Source organism: Heteronotia binoei, chromosome 7, assembly GCF_032191835.1.
Source record: "Heteronotia binoei isolate CCM8104 ecotype False Entrance Well chromosome 7, APGP_CSIRO_Hbin_v1, whole genome shotgun sequence".
Lineage (NCBI taxonomy): Eukaryota > Metazoa > Chordata > Lepidosauria > Squamata > Gekkonidae > Heteronotia > Heteronotia binoei.
The window spans coordinates 80,367,830-80,387,994 of record NC_083229.1 but is presented as its reverse complement, the minus strand read 5'-3'; the positions used below and the strand labels follow the sequence as shown (position 1 = coordinate 80,387,994).

At 40.6% G+C, this 20,165-nt stretch overlaps 1 protein-coding gene across 1 annotated transcript; it reads left to right on the top strand.

Annotated features, from left to right (window-relative positions):
* Window positions 1–1,667: 1,667 nt before the first annotated feature.
* On the top strand, window positions 1,668–20,165 carry RIOK3 (RIO kinase 3). The gene is made up of 13 exons (XM_060243904.1): window positions 1,668–1,893; window positions 4,748–4,869; window positions 5,700–5,845; window positions 5,965–6,072; window positions 6,966–7,075; window positions 7,762–7,905; window positions 8,577–8,704; window positions 11,900–12,088; window positions 12,691–12,850; window positions 13,882–13,962; window positions 14,048–14,137; window positions 14,906–15,013; window positions 18,738–20,165. Exons 1-13 carry the CDS (start codon window positions 1,816–1,818, stop codon window positions 18,840–18,842), a joined length of 1,569 nt encoding a protein of 522 aa, XP_060099887.1. The 5' UTR covers window positions 1,668–1,815; the 3' UTR covers window positions 18,843–20,165.

The window sequence follows — 20,165 nt, the reverse complement described above, 5'->3', positions numbered from 1 at the left end:
TTAGAAGGCGCTTACATATTTTACAGAAAGGTATATGTTTGATGGGGAAAAATCATAGAAGTTTTTGCATTCTCCATTGTTCTAACCATTGTTCTAGCTCCATTGTTCTAGCTGGCATCAAGGCAGCTGGCCACGAAGATATTAAAGGGAAGCCTCTACCTTCCCTCCTGCAAATGGCATGTCACACGCTTGAATGCCAAGGGGCAAAATGCCACTTGGCATTCAGGCGTGGGAGATCCCCTCCCCATCTGTTAGCCAGGAGGAAGTTAAACAGAACCATCTTCCTTCCCTCCTGCAAGCTGTGTCTCGGGCGCCTGAATGCCAAGGGGCAAAATGCCTCTTGGCATTCAGGTGCACGAGACCACCTCCCCACCAGCTGGCCAGGAGGAAGTTAAAGGGAAGTCTCTTCTTTCCCTACTGCCAGCTGCCTTAATGCAAAGGGGCTAAATGCCCCTTGGCATTCAGGCGCCCAAACCCCCTCTCTACCAGCTGAACAGGAGGAAGTTAAAGTGAACCCTCTTCCTTGCTTCCTGCCAGCGGTGTATAGTGTAAAATGCCCCTTGGCGTTTAGGCACGAGAGACCCCATCTTCAATAGCTGGCCAGAAGGAAGTTAAAGGGAAGCTCTTATTTGCTTTCTGCCCACCACATTTTGCGCACCTGAATGCCAAGGGGCTAAATGCCTCTTTGCATTCAGGCACAGGAGACCTCCTCACCAGCTGGCCAAGACGATGTTAAAGGGAAGCCTCTTCCTTCCCTACTGCAAGCAGCGTCTCACACACCTGAATGCCAAGGAGCAAAATGCCAATTTTGGAAGTTTTTCCATTCTCTATTATAGCCTATGGAAATCATATGCAGATTGTGACTGTGGCCATGAAATTAAAAGACCTTTGCTCCTTGGAAGGACAGCTATGGCAAACCTATGCAGTATAATAAAAAATAGAGGCATCACCCTGCCAACAAAAGTCCGTATAGTCAAAGCGATGGTATTCCCAGTAGTAATGTATGGATGTGAGAGTTGGACCATAAGGAAGGCCGAACGCAGAAGAATAGATGCTTTTGAGATGTGGTGCTGGAGAAGAATCTTGAGACTCCTTTGGACTGCAAGAACGAAGATCAAATCAGTCAGTCCTAAGAGAAATCAACCCTGACTGTTCCCTGGAAGGTCAGGTGCTGAAGCTCAAATACTTTGGCCACCAAATGAGAATGGAGCATTCACTGGAGAAGACCCTGATGCTGGGAAAGACAGAAGGCAAAATAAGAAGGGGGCGGCAAAAGATGAGATGGCTGGACAGCATTACTGATGTGACTAATATGAATTTGAGCGGACTTCGGAGGATGGTGGAAGACAGGAAGGCTTGGCATGACTTGGTCCATGGGGTCGCAAAGAGTCTGTGCGACTGAACAACACAACAAAATGAGCACAAGATTACGCTATCGTCTAACGTGGAATTCTGCTGTTGAAGCCTAAAGGATATTTTTTTGAGTGGTGGAAAACAGCATCAGAGAAGGAAATATAACGGTGGTGGTGGAGGCAAATATGTTATATTTGTTTACTATCTTTAGAGCTACGCAGAGGAATAAGGATCTGTGACACATGACCCTATGCCAGGCAGGGGTAGGGCTGAAAGCGATCGTGACGCACGGAAGGGAAGTGCCTTCCGGGACCCAATGAGCTGCTGGCGTCGACGGTCAGGGGGTGGGAGAAGCCGGGGCGAGCCGGGAAGAAGACGGAAGAAGCTCTTTTTTGGCAGGTCTTCCTTGTGGCCCTTGACTCCATCCTCTCTTCTCGGCGTCTTTTTCTGTTTATTCCTCACATGGAATCTGTTGTAGGAGTCGCCGCTGTTGCTCCCACGGCTGAGGCCAGCCAGGGCCCCGCTTGGCCGCAGAGCAAGGTGAGCGACGGAGAGAAGTGTGGGCTGGGCGCCTCAGGTAGGGAAAGGCAGGATAAGAAGGCTCCCCCCACCCCGGTCTGGCCGAGGGAGGAAGCGAGTGAAATGATGGAGGCCTGGCCATCTCGGACTCTGATCGGGGGTGGGGGGGGAGAACAAGGGGGCGGGGCGCATTGTTTACCTACGCAGAAAATTGACACAGTAGAGATGATGTGCTATAATCTTTCTCTGAGTCGTATTTTGTTTGTGTGCGCGCGTTACTTCTAGTAAATTACGCGGAAGAGCATTTAAAAAATGGTCTCCCCAAAAGTAGTGTCTCACTTTACCATGTCACTTTTGGCTTCCCTAAATTAGGCCTCAAGATTTGGAGCTTTTGGTTTTTGTCTGTGTCTTGAAAGTCGTGGCCGTTTATTTACACTCTTCCTTAAAATGGACAGTACTGTCTGTTACTAATTAATGCCATATTGACAAGATTCCAGTAAATTGCAGTTAACTTGTCTGGAAAAATTATAATGCTTACTTTTTGAATATCTCTTCTATTGTGCATGTGTATAAACTATCTGATTAAAAAAAAGACACCTTTCTAAATTCAATCCTGTTTAGGTTGGCTCTGTAAATATTCTGTTGTAGCACAAGTAAGATATGTGTCAGGTGCATGGAATTGTGGATAAATATATGTGTATTGTCGAGGATACCTTGGTGATGATGGCCAAAATAAACAAAAAAGTCCATCATAGTTAATTTAAAATTAATAGAAACAAAAAACATTTATTAATTGAAGTCATTAAGGGACAGAACTTTGTATAATTCAAAAACTTGTTGCTTTCATAATTGGGTTATAATCTGTGAACTGTTAGTACTGCAATATAGCTAACTACTGATTAACATCCTTGTTTTAGTGAAGATACACAGGATCATAATTTGTAGTGCTCACCCTGCTTAGCAGAGCCAGATCCTGCAATTGATATGTGTTTGAAGCAAAACATAACCAAATTCTCCCCTCTTCTCCCAAGTCTGAAGTGTGTCAGAACTGGAAGAACTTCAAGCGAGGCCCAAGACTTTGTTGCAAAAGTATAGGCGTTTATTGAGAACTACAGTGCTGAAGGTACAGGATAACACTGATAACGAAGCTAGTATTGGTTACATTTTATGCGGTTGTGGCAGCAACAATAAAACAATCTTTCACACGGTCAGAGACAACTGTCTGTTTCTCAGGGTCTGTTATCAGCGAGGGAGGATGGAGCCCTGCTGAGCTGTCCTGGCTGGCTGGCTTCAAAGGCCACCTGCAGATGTTGATCTGCCACCCTCCAGTGATCCCAGGCTGCTTGGAATGCAGGCTATTTTGGTTAGTGGCCTGGCATAGAGTGCGCTGGGTTAGTATCTGGTTACAACATGGAGTCAGTTAGGCTAACAGCATACAAGAAAGTTACAAGTTCTGAATACTGCCCCCCCTAAGCTCTTCGCTTTGGGCTTGTGTGGGTACAGTAGGTGGAATCTCTTAAGCAGCTGCGAGGCGGACACATCACTGGCTTTGACCCACTCGTCACAGCTCGGGGGAAAGTACTTCCATCGAATCAGGTAGTACAATACCCCCCGCTTGACCCTGGAGTCCAAGATCTCCTGCACCTCATGGTGGCTCTGGCCCTTCACTCGAGTAGGAGGTGGCTCTGGAGGGCGAGGGTGCCAGGATGTGGCTCTAGGATCTTTGTGAAGAAGGCTGCAATGAAAAACAGGGTGGATCTTACTCAATAGCTTGGGCAGTTCTAGCTCCACGGTCACTTTGTTGATTAACATCAACAAAGGTCAACATCTGCAGGTGGCCTTTGAAGCCAGCCGGCCAGGACAGCTCAGCAGGGCTCCATCCTCCCTCGCTGATAACAGACCCTGAGAAACAGACAGTTGTCTCTGACCGTGTGAAAGATCGTTTTATTGTTGCTGCCACAACAGCATAAAATGTAACCAATACTAGCTTCGTTATCAGTGTTATCCTGTACCTTCAGCACTGTAGTTCTCAATAAACGCCTATACTTTTGCAACAAAGTCTTGGGCCTCGCTTGAAGTTCTTCCAGTTCTGACAAAGTGTTTTTTTGGAAAAGTTAAATGTAAAATTAATTAGTCACATTTTAACTCAGTAACATAATAAATCAATGTGGAATATTCTGTTGTCCAGTTTTCTGTAGTCAGTTTACTGCTATTTTCTACAACTTGTGAACCAATCATGCAGGGAAGATAACTGTTCAATAATAATTCTTTTTGCAGTTTCAATTGCTGAATAGGTTTGGTCCAAGTTTGTGTGGGCTAGTATGTTCAGTTTAAATCAGTGTGGCAAAGGTTGGTTCAAAAGGGGATGCAGTTGTAATTCTCTACGAGTCAATGAATTTCTGACTAAAGTTTCAATTTTAAGAATTCCCAGTTCTTTAGCTATATCACTTGGTGGGGCTTACTCTCAGGAAAGTTCTCTTAGGATTGCAGCCATAATTAACCAGTCACCAAGTGATAACTGGCACAGCTGAAGAACTGGGTATTTTTAAATGGGGACTTTAATTAGTTGTAAATTCACTGAATCATTAAGAACTGTAACAACAACTTTACTTCTTGTGTTACTCACTGGGGCTTACCCCTAGGAAATGTCTGCTATAGATATAGGCATATCTACTCATGATTCCTCCCTATCTTAGTGTTCTTTGGAAATACTGTCAATTTGTTTATCAGTATTGAAAATAAAATGAGTAGGTGTCATATAAATGTTTTCTCTGTAACACAATTTTAATTGGTTTTCTTCGTATCAATTCAAGGGAATATGCAACAATTTTTTTTATTATTTTAAGGAAAAGTCAATATAAAATGTTTGTTGCAGTGCCCATGGGGAGCTACTAAAAATACCACAATATCATGTTCCTTTGCTGATGTCATGAGTGAACAGCTAGCTAAAGAGCTGCAGTTGGAAGAAGAAAACACTGCTTTTCCAGAAGTAGTATCGTAAGTTGAACGTCTTTGTGTTTAAATGCTAGCTTATTTTCTGTGTCTGAAGCAAAGAAGGCAGCTGTAATCCTGCTGCATGGTAAAAGGAGTAAGGAATAATTTTTCTTCATCTAAGTTAAACAGCTTGTTCTGTTCCTAGGTGCCTATACAAAGTAGCAGAAACAACTTCCCTCTTCTGTGACAAGCAGCAGATGGTATGGCCAGGTTGGCAGTCCCTATTCTTACACTTAGCACAGGGCTTCCTGAAAATGAGGAGGCAGTTCAGCATATTCCATTACCACTAGTAAACATAGGGGTTCACACCAGTCAGCCCCCAACAATGAGGGGGTACTACAACAAGTGAGATTATCACTTCAGAATACTTTCTTCGCTTTCCCTCAGCCCAAGAAGGAAGATAAAGCAGCTACTAAAGGTATACTAAAGGCCCATCTTGCATCTGCCACCCCCAAAATGGAAGTTCTTTTATTGAATAGCAGAAGGGTGCCCCTCTCTCTCTCAATTTTCTTTCCTACCCTTAGAAACTCATTGATTCACAAATCTTCAGCAGCAGAAAACACTTATTTCTTATTTTTTTGATGCAAGGGCTAAACTGTATTAAAGAAAGTTAGGGTCTGATCCTCCCACTGAATTTAGAGAAGAGTTGCCAAGTGTTCCTCTGGGAGCAGAAGTTTCTTTTCATTTTGCCATTCACCCCTAGCCTGATGCTGGAGGCAGAAGCCCCTTCTGTAATACTATCAACATTTCTGCAGCTGCAATAATAATGACAAGTCTAAACTGCTGTTCCCTTGAGATGCTTACCCCACTTTATTCTTATCCATCCTATCCAGGGTTGTTGAAGGACCATTTATCACTGGGGATAATACTGACACTTCTAGTGACTTGATGCTGGCACAGATGCTTCAAATGGAATTTGACAGAGAGTACGATGCACAACTTCGTCGTGAAGAGAAAAAGTTCAATGGCGACAGCAAAGGTTAATATCATTGGTCATGACTGTTTTGCTAGGAAAACTCTGCCTTTCTCTCAACCTTCAGAGGTGTAAGGCACGGATATATGGTAGTCATACACCTCTTCGTATTTTTGTTTCTCAAGTGTCCATATCTTTCGAGAACTATCGAAAGGTGCATCCCTTTGAAGACAGTGACAGCTCTGAAGATGAAGTCGACTGGCAGGATACTCGGCATGATCCATACAGAGCAGGTAGAATCTTGCTTAACACCTTATAAAATCTGTCACTTCTACACTAATTATTTTAACCTGTAAGACAGTGAAATAAAGAACTGAGGTCAGTGGCATGTCCATGATTACTTAACAAACATGCTGTGAAGCAAGTATTGTGCCCTCCTCTTTTTACTGTTATATTGTATCATCATGACACATGAGACAAAACAGAAGGCAGGTTCCTGTCCAAAAGAGCTTAAAGTATGGATTTAGACTTGGGGTGGGGATTTGAAGAGACGATAACAAACATGAACGTGGAGTACTTGAGATTTGTTTCTGTGGGAGGTGAGGACTACAAAGCTTTGCAGAAGATTTGGTTTAGAGTAGTGGTTTGAAGGAAGAGCACATACATACACTTGGAGTGAGGAATAGGGATGAAGGGCATTTTTCAGTCTGTGTGTCTTTCAATGTATGTCAGTTAAAGTATTTGGTAATTATTTTTAAATATGAAGTGGCTGTGTACCTGGATTTGTCTAACATTATTTTGCTAAGTAAAAGCACTTGTGTTTGATGGAACTTGTTTACTATTAACTTAGAAAATACGTGTACTGCCTCTCCAGGGCCCTGCTCAGGGCAGTTCAAAAACAATGACATAGAGACTATCAATACTAAATCAAGCCATAAAACCAGACTTCTGTCAGACTTTTAAAACCTTTTGTTTAGGCCTGAAAATGGGGTGAATACTTAATTGATAGCATCAATCTGATTACTATCCCAGAATGCTTTCTAAGACTTGGTTAAACAAATGTTAATATAAGGTCATCTGGTTACTAGCCTTAGAGGTGGGGTTTTTTTCTGTCTCACAAGTAGATAATGAAACAGTGTATCTGCTATAGTTACTGAATAAGGACATGTGTTCAAATTATTCCTAGATAAACCCACTACTACTCCAAAAAAGGGCTTTACGGGAAAAGGAAAGGATATTACTACCAAGCATGATGAAGTTGTATGTGGAAGAAAGAATACCGCTCGGATGGAAAATGTAAGTTCTGCATCAAGCTAGTCAAGACCAATCCATGACTACGTGCAGCTGCAGTGGAAGGAGTACTTAAAGGATCACTGACCCTTTTTGTGCCCTGTTTTATGATTTTCCACACTTATCCAGTAAGCAATGCAGATATTTCTTTTTAAAATTCTTCTTTGTGATTGTTTTAAAACTACTCTCTTGCCTCCTAGAGAGTGGAGCAGAAAGGAAGAACTGCATGGAGCACTGCACCTTTCAGCACAGACCTAGCACAGCTTGCTATCTCACTAGCATAGCTGATCCCAGGATTTCATCAAGAATTTACTTCAGTTTTGCAATATGGTCTCTCTCTCTCTCTCTCCTCCCCCCTACCCCTGCTCCAATATTATCATCAAGAAAACCAACCTGACTTTGTAGAAATAGCATTTGACTTAGACAAACTTGGAACATCTGGGTTCAAATTCACAAATCTCACAGGAGTGACCTTGAGCCAAGCCACAATCAACATAACCTTCCTCTTTGGATTGGTGTCATAATATGTCTACTGTCTGAGCTCCTTGCAGGAAGTACAGGAAAGAAATATGATAAATCCCCCCAGTAAGCATATTAGTAGGGTCTTCCCCTCTTGGCAACTTGTTCAGGAAAATAATTCAGATGCTTCTGAAAACATGACCTCAGTCTTTGAATTTCATCTGTCTTTGCAGTTTGCTCCTGAGTTTCAAGTTGGTGATGGAATTGGTATGGATCTAAAACTATCCAATCATGTCTTCAATGCCTTAAAGCAGCACGCATATTCTGAGGAACGTCGTAGTGCCAGGCTTCATGAAAAGAAGGAGCATTCTACTGCTGTATGTCTAAGTAAATGTTTTGCACTGAACAAAATAGAAAAATTGCATAGTTTTACAGGTTAATGATAGTTGGCATGAATTAACACACTGTGCTGATACCTCGGAATCACTGCCCAAGCTGCCAAGCGATATAGAACATTTGAACATAGAACATTTTTAATGTGTTTTGCAAGGCTAAGTTGTTATACCTTATTGACAGCATACATTATTGTTAAAATTAATAGAATTATAGCAAAGAGTGATTGAGTGAGGTGTTCAGAGGCTTTAAGCAATTTCTGGGTGACCTTTAAGCAATTTCTGTAGGCATGCTCATCAGTCAGCCAGGCAAGAAATTTGTTAAACTTTCTGAGTGAATTGTAGGCAAAAGGAGGCCTTTTTCAGCAGTTTATACAAGAAAGCTGGAATAACATGTAGTTTCAGATAAAATATTGTAGATTGTTGTAGATTGGTATTGTTATCTCTGATCCGATATGTAGCATTCCTTGAGAGAGCTGAGAGCTGAGGTATGTTATGTTTACACTCTGAATGTGCATATGAGAAGTAATCAGTGGAGAAAATCCAGCAAGAGATTATTTTAAAGCATCTGATTGAAATTGACTAGGAGATATAATGAAAAAGATTCAGAAATGTTGTATGATATTAATAACAAAAGACTTTTCCCTCTTGTGCAGGAGAAAGCAGTAGATCCTAAAACACGCTTACTTTTATACAAGATGGTCAATTCTGGGATGCTTGAGACCATCACTGGCTGTATAAGCACTGGAAAAGAGTCTGTTGTGTTTCATGCCAATGGAGGAAGGTATAACCTTTTTCATGTAGTTGTGTTTTCAGTTGTGTGTGAAACTGGGAGCAACTGCAGAGCAGCAGAGAATATAGAATACATTGGTAGCTGATTTCTGTTTTACAGCTGTCAAAATAGAAGAGCCCACAGTGGCTTTTTCTGCCAAGGGCCATATGGATATTTATAACATCATTTGTGGGCCATTAAAAAACAGTGCTCCGTCGAGAGAATGATTCAGGCCAGCAAAATTAATGCAAATAATTGTTTTTCTATTTGAAGTCATGTGGGGGGAGCCTAATCTGGCACATGCGCACGCACACACACACACACGGCCTGCCACCCTAGGCAAATGCATAGGTCCAGGGCTTTTTTACAGAAAAACCCCAGCAGGAACTCAGTAGCATATTAGACCACATCCCCTAATATTAGCATATTAGGCCACACCATCTGGGATAATCAAGTGCAAACTGAACTGTAACAGTAACTTTTTCAGGCCCTGCATGACTTCTGCCCAGCCAGCCAGGCCCCAGGGAGGTTGCTGCACAGTACATCTGGGCTGTGTGATCCCTGCCTGGCCCTGGGGAGGCTGCTGCACAGCGCAGCTGGGCCCTATAATCCTCGCTGGCCAGCCAGGCCCCAGGGAAGCTGCCACATGGCTCAGTTTGACCCAGCAATCCCCGAGGGCCACACCAAGTGACCTTGAGGGCCGTATGCAGCCCTCAGGATGGAGGTTCCCCACCTCTGGGTTAGGGTTACAGTTTGAGTCATAGTTAGTTTAGGGATAGCATTACGTTTAGGGTTAGGGTAGAAGTAGCTTACATATCATACTGAAAGGTATAGTGTTGATGGGAAAACATTTGGGATATCCATTATATATATATAGATATAGATATAGATATATATCTTTCTCCATTATAGCCTATGGAAATCTTTACAGTGAATGGGCCCATAGGGTTAGGGTTACAGTTCGAGTCAGTTAGGTTAGGGATAGCATTACGGTTAGAGTTAGGGTTAGAAGAAGAAGAAGAAGATATTGGATTTATATCCCGCCCTCCACTCCGAAGAGTCTCAGAGCGGCTCACAATCTCCTTTATCTCCCTCCCTCACAACAGACACCCTGTGAGGTGGGTGGGGCTGGAGAGGGCTCTCACAGCAGCTGCCCTTTCAAGGACAACCTCTGCCAGAGCTATGGCTGACCCAAGGCCATTCCAGCAGCTGCAAGTGGAGGAGTGGGGAATCAAACCTGGTTCTCCCAGATAAGAGTCCGCACACTTAACCACTACACCAAACTGGCTCTCCAGTTAGGGTAAAGGTAGCTTACATATCATATTGAGAAGTACAGTGTTGGGAAAAAATTTTTTCCATTATCCATTTTAGCCTATGGGAATCATTACAGTGAATGGGCCCATAGGGTTAAGGTTACGGATTGAGTCACAGTTAGCTTAGGGTTAGAGGTACGGTGAGGTTTAGGATTAGGTTAGAAGTAGTTTACATATTATACTGAAAGATATACTATTGATAGGAAAAAGTTTTTGATGTTTTTCCATTCTCCAGTTTACCCTGTGGGAATTACAGTAAATGGGTTCATAGGGTGAAGGTTAGGGTTATGGCCAGTGTTCCCTCTAAGCTGATTTAGTGTGAGCTAGCTCTCAGATTTTTAGTCTCCAGCTCACACATTTTTGACTTAGCACAGGAAAGATGACCTCAAAGCACACGAATTTTTGCAGTAGCTCACAACTTTAATGCCAGCTCACAAAGTAGAATTTTTGCTCACAAGACTCTGCAACTTAGAGGGAACATTGGTTAAGACATAAAAGCCTGTGTGATATACTAGTCAGAGACCAGGACTAGGAAATTCAGGTTCAAATTTCATTCAGCCATGAAGCTTATGTGTGACTCTAGGCCAGTTGCTTTTCTTGTCTAACTTAGTTCACAGGGTTATTTGGAGGAAATGGGGAAGGGAGAACCATGTATGCCACTCTGACCTCCTCAGAGCAATAGCAACATAAAAATAGTGTGGCTACACGGAAATTAAATAAAATCTTGTTGAGTGCACTCTTTACATCTAAAAATGTTCTGAATTCATAGAGCACGTTTTCTTTCAAAATGGGCTATATTGGCTTATAGTGATTGCTTTGGAGACAGTGCTTGGTTCAAATATTACATATATCTATGGTTTAATTACACAAAGGATTCAGTCCTATCCATTAACTGTTAGTGCAGCTGCCTTAAACCAGGATCTAAGGTTGGTCTATTACACACAGTTACTTTTAACTGTGGCTTCTCATAATGAATCCACGAAAGATCATCCGCATGTGGGCTGAAAAAGAAATGCGGTCTCATAATGGCTTTTCATAGTGTGGCACTTCACTCTCTCCAAAGATTACAGAGATGCCTGGCAAGAGTTGCTTAGAATAAAAATTATTATTTTTCATCACCTTTTGTTATTAGTCTTGTCCTTCTTTGAAAGCAGCAGGAAAGCTGTCACACTCCATCAGTCAAAGAAAGCTTAACTTATTTCACTGTCCTAAGCAAGGTAGCTACATTGGACCCAGGTGTAAGATCTGGGAAGCATGCCCCTCCCCCCATTGCCCATGCCACTGCAGGCGCAAGGTCTGGGAAGTGCACTTCTCTCAGACGTGCGTTGCTGCTACCAAGGATACAAGTCAAGCTCCAACAGCAGAATATGAAGTAATTCTGGATGAAATGGGGTGGGGGCTTGTTGGATACTTGGCTATGTGGGTGACTTTATGTATCATGATTTGGTGTCAGGAAAGGGTTAGTCTGAAGAGCAAGGCAGCTGAGGGAGAGGCCACTAGTGACTATTTTCTGTTCAGAATGAGTTCAGTTTTCCCACTGCTATACTGCCAACAAAAATGACATTTCTGTGGTAGAGCTTTGCTCTTTAGCTGGTTTTGCAGTAAAGCTGGAATAGTAACCAATTCTTTTTAAAGGAAGGTGGGAGAAAGAATGGAGGAACTACTTTCAGGAAAAAACAAGCCAGGATTGAATGGTTGTCTGCCCACAGAATCCTAGTTTCAAACTAATCGTAGTTAAATAAGTTATGGACTCATGTTATGTCTGAATGAAGCCAACTAATATTTAAATACTGCAGATGAATTATCTTCCAAGTTCTCATCTGTGCTGCTTCTATTTTACTGATTGGTTTAAACTCATTGTATGATATCTAAAATGTTTTTATTTTTTCTAAAGCTTGGGCAATGATGCCATACCTGTACCTTCAGAATGTGCCATAAAAGTGTTTAAGACGACGCTTAATGAATTTAAGAATCGTGATAAGTACATCAAAGATGACTATAGGTTTAAAGACCGCTTCAGCAAACTGAATCCACGAAAGATAATCCGCATGTGGGCTGAAAAAGAAATGCACAACTTAACGAGGTATAGAAATTGTTTGATGTAAAATATGTTGTAATACTTTTTAGAATCAAGTCTGGCAAATCAACATAGAATCCATGCTCACTTTGACTGTTTATCTTGTATGAAAACATTGTCTTTTCTGCATGAACCTTTTAATTTATAAAATACATTGAATTTGTATGCTGCCATACTAAAGGCAACTGCAGTTTTACTTTAAGAATCTGTTTTGTTGACACTACGTATGAATGCTTGGCTTATAAAAAAAACAAATCCAGAAATACCCTGCATTAAATTTGCTTTTCCCACTCCTGGATGCATACATACCCTTATTTGAAAAAAATTACTTTTAACCTCTTAAGATATTTCATCACTTATTTATATTTTCTAATAGTTTAATATATTTGATATAGTTTAATATATTTATAATATTTTATATAGTTAGCTATAATTTTAATATATTGACACTTATCTATATTTACTCTCTTTTGTAAGTTTTTGGGTTATTGTTTGTTGACTTGTTGACTCTATATCTTTCGATCTTGGTTGTATCCTGATTTTATCTCTAATAAACAGTTTAAACTTTTTTTTAAAAAAGTGCTCTGTTGCTTTTCTATTTTTCACAGAATGCGGAAAGCAGGCATTCCTTGTCCACAAGTGGTATCCCTTAAAAAACACATCTTGGTCATGTCCTTCATTGGTCAGGATCAAGTTCCAGCTCCTAAACTAAAAGAAGTAAAACTCAATAGTGAAGATATGAAAAAGGCCTACTACCAAGTTCTTAATGTAAGTTCAGTGCTACTGTTGTCTCAAAACTATTGCAGACTTCCTTTTTATAATTTGCCTTGTATTCAAAGCCGGAAATCAAGGCAGAAGTCCTTATGCCTACAGAAATGCTCTGGATCCAAGCCAACATAAATAATTAATAATTCATGTAAATCTAGAAAGTGCTTTTAAAATTATTTGGTCTTCCATTTGTAAGCTACAGTAATCTGTAAACTGGTGGGGGGGATCAAAACTACTTAATGAATAAACATAGCTAGAATTAAAAGTAAGATCTAGGTTGGGATCAAGGAACCACTTAACACAAAGGCTCATGTTTGGTGGAACCAGTAATTTTCTGTTTGGTGTGTTTCCTATAGTGCTACTGTGTTACTATTGGTAAGAACTGTAGCTTTTTTGTGTGGTACAAAAAACTACTAATTAGTTTTAGTAGAAAGAAGAGTTATCAAGTTATTTCTACATGACTCCATCTATTAATCATTCACAATTGCCCAAGTGATTCAGATATACTAGCTCAGGGGTGGCCAACGGCAGCTCTCCAGATGTCTTTTGCCTACAACTCCCATTAGCCCCAGCCATTGGCCATGCTGGCTGGGGCTGATAGGAGTTGTAGGCAAAAACATCTGGAGAGCTACCGTTGGCCACCCCTGTACTAGCTAGCAGTGTTCCCTCTAAGCTGAGACAGTGTGAGTTAGCTCATAGGTTTTTACCCTCCAGCTCACCCATTTTTGTTTTAGCTCAGGAAAAATGGCCCCAGAGCAAACTAATTTATGCAGCAGCTCACAATTTTAATGCCAGTAGTTCACGAAGTAGAATTTTTGCTTACCAGACTTCACAGTTTAGCAGGAGTATTGCTAGCTAGCATGAATATTTCATACTGTTTGTGTTCTGCTTACATTGGAACACATTTGGACTCTGAGAAATAAGTGATGCTATCCTTCCTGTTAAGCATGTTCTGTATTTATCATACACTTTTAATAATTTCTGAGTTTGTATGAAGAATGCCTTAATAATCACTTGTTTGTTCCTTCTAGATGATGCAGCAGTTATATAAAGAGTGCAGTCTAGTTCATGCTGACCTGAGCGAGTACAACATGCTTTGGCATGGTGGACAGGTGAGCATACTCTAAAAGGAGGAAAGTAACTGTCTATTTACATGTCCACACCCAAGTATGACTAATTTCTAATATATACCATTAGGTGTGGTTAATCGATGTGAGTCAGTCTGTGGAACCAACGCATCCACATGGGCTTCAGTTCTTGTTCAGAGACTGCAGGAATGTTTCACAGGTAGGACATCCGATAGCTGATATTCTCTAATAGAATGGGTTCTGTTGCATCATTTTTACTCTGCATATTAAAAAAGGTAAGAGTGAAAATCTAGATGTATAATTGTAATTAGCTTATTTTGTTATCATGGTGTTTGGCTTAAACAAATACACAAACAACAGTCATGATAACCAAAATGGAAATTTAGGCATACCTTGATCCAAGGTCCTAACTCTAATCCAAAGATTAGCATAGACAACCCCCTTCCTGAAGATATGTAAGCTTTCTTTTACATTGTAAATTTTGGGCTGAGAGAAAAGGTGAGATAAGGTCAAAGAGGCAGCTGTAGGGTGGAAAACTTGGGTAAAACTATTAGAACTTGGGTGAAACCTATTTAAAAAGAATAGGGAGAGGCCCCTTCTATCCATGTTAGTAGAAGATTCCAAGTTTGATTCTTGGTATCTCTAATTTAAAGGAAATAGTAAGTGTTGGGAAAGAACTTTCTTTGCTTGAGACCTGCTGTCAGTCCGACTAAATAATGGTCTGCCTGGGTATAAGACAATTTCATAAGTACATAGAACTGTTCAGGGCTTTTTTTTGGAACAGGAACGCAGTCCCGGCTGGCTTGGTGTCAGGCGATGGGACCTGATATGCAAATGAGCTTCTGCTGGGCTTTTTCTACAAAAAAGCTCTGGAACTGTTGAATTGAAAGAAGTGAGAGCAAGATTGTAAAATATGATACATCTAAATGAATAATGGGAAACAAATTTTCTTTGCTTTTAATTAAAGTTTTTCCAGAAGAATGGTGTATCTGAAGCACTCGGTAACCGAGAACTCTTCAGTGCTGTCTCGGGTTTAAATTTTACAGCTGACAATGAAGCAGACTTTTTAGCAGAGGTAAGGGGGGCATGTTTGGAAAAAGTTTGTTTTTTGTCACTTTGAAAAACTTGAAAGATATTTGCTGAAATAGGACACACAGCATAATTGTTTTATGTTTCATGAAATATCTGCTTTTTCTTTGCTTTTAATTAAAGTTTTTCCAGAAGAATGGTGTATCTGAAGCACTCGGTAACCGAGAACTCTTCAGTGCTGTCTCGGGTTTAAATTTTACATTGTAAATTTTGGGCTGAGAGAAAAGGTGAGATAAGGTCAAAGAGGCAGCTGTAGGGTGGAAAACTTGGGTAAAAGCAAATATTTTGTTTACAGAAATCTATATTCAGCCTCTCCAGAGACCTGCTCAAGGCAGCTCTATTATCTACATATAATTATATGTATACAAACAAGTCATAAAAACTATTACACAACCTAAAGTTAAATCCATAAGCCATGTTAGAAGCTGGTAATGAAAACAGCACCTCACTTCTGCAGGCAGGGGCATGTAGAGCATGGCTTGGTAAAAGAATCTAAACTGATGGATGGGACAGTACAGAAGAAGAAGATCCTTCTGGCATACAGAACCAAACTATTTAGGCTAGAGATGTCAAACTCATTTGTTACAAGGGCTAGATCTGACAAATGTCACTTTGTCATGCTGGGCCATGCATGCTGCAAAATGCAGCACCAGGTACTGGAAATGTAAACTTGATAAAGGTGATTTCAAATGCAGAATGACAATGGCAGCTTGATTGCATTAGGTATGATATACAGAGGGGTAGTAGGCATGAAGGTACTAGCATTGGTAATGAGACAGGAGGCAGCAGCAACCCCAAGGAATCATAGAGTCAGAAGGGATCTCCAGGGTCATCAAGTCCAGCCTCCTGCACAAGACAGAAAATTCACAAATACCTCCCCTCCACCTATCCAGTGACCCTTCCTCCATGGCCAGAAGATGGCAAAAAACATCCAGGATCCCGGGCTAAACTGACCTGGAGACAAATTGCTTCCTGACCCCAAAGTGGACCAAATAAGCATTTCCCTAGGTGTGTAAGAAGGGGCCACAGGATCTAAGTACTGATACAGAGAAGGAACCAGGAGATAATTTCATTTTCCTGCATATCTACCTGATTTCCTTTAACAGAAACCTAGCATAAGCACATATAAAACAGCATTTCTTGTATTTCACTCATCCAAACCTTGATACATGTCCATTTAAGAATTAATTTTCCATTTTTCACAAATAAGCATCAACTGTGGTAGAATGGCTTGTTTGTTTAGCCTCCCCCCTATTTCCAGAAAAGAAGCAAAGCCATTTGTAGGATTTACATTAAAAACCTATAGATATCAAGCAAGAGAACACCTCTGCACATAGGTGTGTGGAAGGGCAGATTGGGGGGGGGGGGCTATTGTAGAAGTGATGCTTCCAGTAATAGTTTTCTACTCCATCATAAGCACCTCTTTATAGTTACCACCTTCTCCTTCCGCTCTGGTTCTCTGGCTGAGAGGAAGATAGCCTTCTTCCTCCAGCGTGTTCCCTCCTGTTTGGTGCAGTGGTTAAGTGTGTGGACTCTTATCTGGGAGAACCGGGTTTGATTCCCCACTTCTCCACTTGCACCTGCTAGCATGGCCTTGGGTTAGCCATAGCTCTGGCAGAGGTTGTCCTTGAAAGGGCAGCTGCTGTGAGAGCCCTTTCCAGTCCCACCCACCTCACAGGGTGTCCTGTTGCGGGGGAGGAAGGTAAAGGAGATTGTGAGGTGCTCTGAGACTCTTCAGAGTGGAGGGCGGGATATAAATCCAATATCTTCTCCTAAAAAAACTCTTGCAGCTTGCAAAGTGATAGCAAATCAAACTCCTCTAAACTGCCTCTGTGCCATTACAGCTTCACCAACAAAGATTCTACTTTTGCAGGGAGAATCAGCATTTTTTGGTTATAGGCAATCCAATCCAGGAATAAAAGCTTCCTATCCCCCTTATCAAACCACACATATACCAAACCTCCCCAAAACCACAACCTCTCCAAAATATTCCAATTGCACAATATTATTCCAATTGCACAGAATTCAGTGGGTGCAAAATGAACAGGGAAGTTCAATGGCCAAAGAGCAAGAAACAGACTCAGAGGAATCGCTCTATCCTCCACTTCCCTCCCCTCCGTTTTTTGTTGTTGGTTTTTTTGCATCAATAAATCCTCAAACATTGAAAGCTTTTTAAAAGCCACTGAAAACTCCCTAGTCCACTGGATTGGAGCTCTGTCTTCCCCTTTTTTGCATAATAATAAATCCTGGGGTCTTGGTCTGGAACGGACCTTGAGCTGAACCACTGCGTGGCATCTTTATTCATAATTGCCTAGTGTCGGGTTGCTGTTTAAATTTAATCTTTACGGTCACGCCACTATTTTTTGGTTTGAAGGCAATGGCAAACCACTCCGTAAAAAGTCTGCCATGAAAACATTGTGATGCGATGTCACCCCAGAACCGGAAGTGATTGGTGCTTGCATAGGGGACTACCTTTACCTTTTTAGTTGGTGTAACAGCTGAAGCTGATAAAAGGTGCTGTGTCTCATGGACAAACGTTGAGCTTCCAATTGTAGCCAAAATCCACCAGCATGCCCATCAGCATCATCCTGAATCTAGTCCTTGATGGGAAGTGCTCAGGTAGTGTAGACTGAATCCTCAGCCCTAGAGCTTTGTTGTTAACAGTCTTATCTGGGCAGAGGTTCAGTTTACTGGCCCTCATGTATCCCATTACCTTCTCCAGGACTTCACAGGCTCTGAGAACTAGGATTGGGTGTCATCTTCATACTGGTGGCACCTCCCTCCAGAACTCTCCTTGCAGTTTCATGTATAAATTAAATGGCATGGGGAACATGCTATTTAGCATGGCACGTAGGCTTTTTGGCCACTGTGTGACACAGAGTGTTGGACTGGATGGGCCACTGGCCTCACCCAACATGGCTTCTCTTATGTTCTTAAGGGCCCCATGCCATAATGGCTATTTTAGAAAGCAAGAACAAAAAAAGTTACGGTTTACTTAGACATAATCTTACACTAGGTATAATGGTCAGCAGCAAAAAGGATCTTAGGTATGATCAGAAGTTTGTGTTCATCTACTATTTTTGAGCGTGTATGTATAAAAGAAATTATGCTCAATATTACAGCTTTGTGCTCTAGTGGTATATTGTGGTTCCTTGCTGTTGAATTTAATTAACTGGCCTGCAAGTAGTATCTCCATTAATCCTTTGGTTTTGTTTGGCCATATGCCCAGTGACTCTTATTGGCCCTCTTCTGCAATTGAGGTGTTGTGTGTGTTTGTACATCTATGTATTCTTATTCGATTCTTTAAATATTTTGTATATTCTGCTTTAATGTTTTGATGCTTGCCACCTTGGGGACCCCATTTTATTGATCAAGATTTTAGATTGATGAATGTATTTTATATTAATTTGTTGTGTACTGCCCTGAGCCCACTTTCAGGAGAGGTGATATAGAAACAATGAAATAAAAAAATTGGGGTGGAAAGGCAGCATAGATATGCTTTCAAGAATTATGTAGGACTCACTGTAAAGCTGGGCTGGCATAATTAATCTCCTGTGCTCATATCTTTATGAACATTGTATGTAGTCTGTGCGAGTGTAGCATTGAATTTTCCCATGCTTGTTGCAGGTTCCCCCAGTGCAGATTTAGAGGTGCAGTAAATTCCAGCACAAACAGTGCCTAAAGACTTCCATGTGTTTTCTGTTTTACAGATTGAAGCTTTAGAGAAAATAAATGAAGATCATGTACAGAATCATGGGAAGAAAGTATCTTCATATTCAAATGATGAGAGTCCAGCAACGTTTTGCAACAAATAACATTTTGAATGAACTCAAATGTGTGCTGCATCTATCATTTAGTGCAGTGACTAAATGTCATTTGCCAAAAGCAACAGAAATTGTGGTCAACTCAGAATGCTATAAATGAAACTTCAGGGAATATGTGTTGGTGTGTCAGTTTGTTTTTAAGAAAAGTTCACTTTAAGCTGCTGGGATTTACCCAGCTAGCCTTGAAAAGTCAGAATAGTCATGTCTTTTCAATCTGGCAGTTTTTCCAGGTACACTGTAAGCAAACTGAATGTGTGAATTTTAAGGAGTTTCCAAAATGAGGTGACAATTTCAGATTAAACTCTGAAGTGTACTACAGTTAGGTGCTAAATGATCTTTCCCTCCCTTTGATTAAGAAGTGGTATACCAGATCTTTAAAATTTGATTTTCTTCTAAATTTTTCAGTGTATTTGCTTAAGGGAAGATTGATTTTATTACACTGACTTGTTTGATTTAAAAATATAGGTTGACTATTTAAAAAAAAATGAAATGAACACTTCTTGGTATAAATGACAATGTATACTAATCACTAAAATGCCTAAAATATTTTCCAAAGTTTTAACAAAATAAGAATACATATAGAAGTATTTGGTCTATATAACTATTGTCCTATAAAGCTTCAGACCACAATATTTCAGTTTTTTAAAATATTGAACTTGATAAAGAGAAAATTTATTTTGAATTGGCAAGAGCAAAAATATTTGTACTGAACAGTATTTAAAGGGAAGACAGCTTAGACAACAGTAACTTCAAAGGGGAAACTGTCTAAATTATGTAAAAAGAATAGAGACTTTGCAAAAACCTCTTTTACAGCTAATCCTAATTGCCTAAATTTGAGGTGATGGCAGATAGTTCCCTTATCGTAATATACATAAGGAATGAAATCAAAAGCATCCATTTTATTTAAGTACAGTGTGCTGCAATTAATGACTCACTTAAGGATCATAAACAACCCATGTTGTTGATACATACATGAACAGTTCAGGAGACATATAATGAATATGCCTACAAACTGTATATGAAAACATTGAAGAGCTCCCAAGAACAGTGCATCTCTTCACTTTTTTGAGTGTATTTGTGTGTAAATGAATCCAATTAATTCTGATAGGGCCAGTATCAGAAAGGGCCATTCATTCCCTAAAACATTTTGAAGATTTCAGTAGGGTGGTTCCACCACTGTATTTTCACCGTAACTTTTCAGGTTTCTTTAAGTTTGGCCTTCATGATGCTGTAACGAGATTCTGTTGCTGTGTAAGAGTAGCTTGTGCTTCTTTCATTTGAAAATGGGTTGTGAAATAAACATGTGACATCTTA

Excerpts from the sequence above, each read along its gene's own strand:
- RIOK3 (XM_060243904.1), top strand. The coding sequence starts at position 1,816 with ATGGAATCTGTTGTAGGAGTCGCCGCTGTTGCTCCCACGGCTGAGGCC. Across the intron at positions 12,089-12,690 it reads GAAATGCACAACTTAACGAG|AATGCGGAAAGCAGGCATTC; the intron begins GTATAGAAATTG and ends TATTTTTCACAG. Across the intron at positions 13,963-14,047 it reads TGCTTTGGCATGGTGGACAG|GTGTGGTTAATCGATGTGAG; the intron begins GTGAGCATACTC and ends ATATACCATTAG.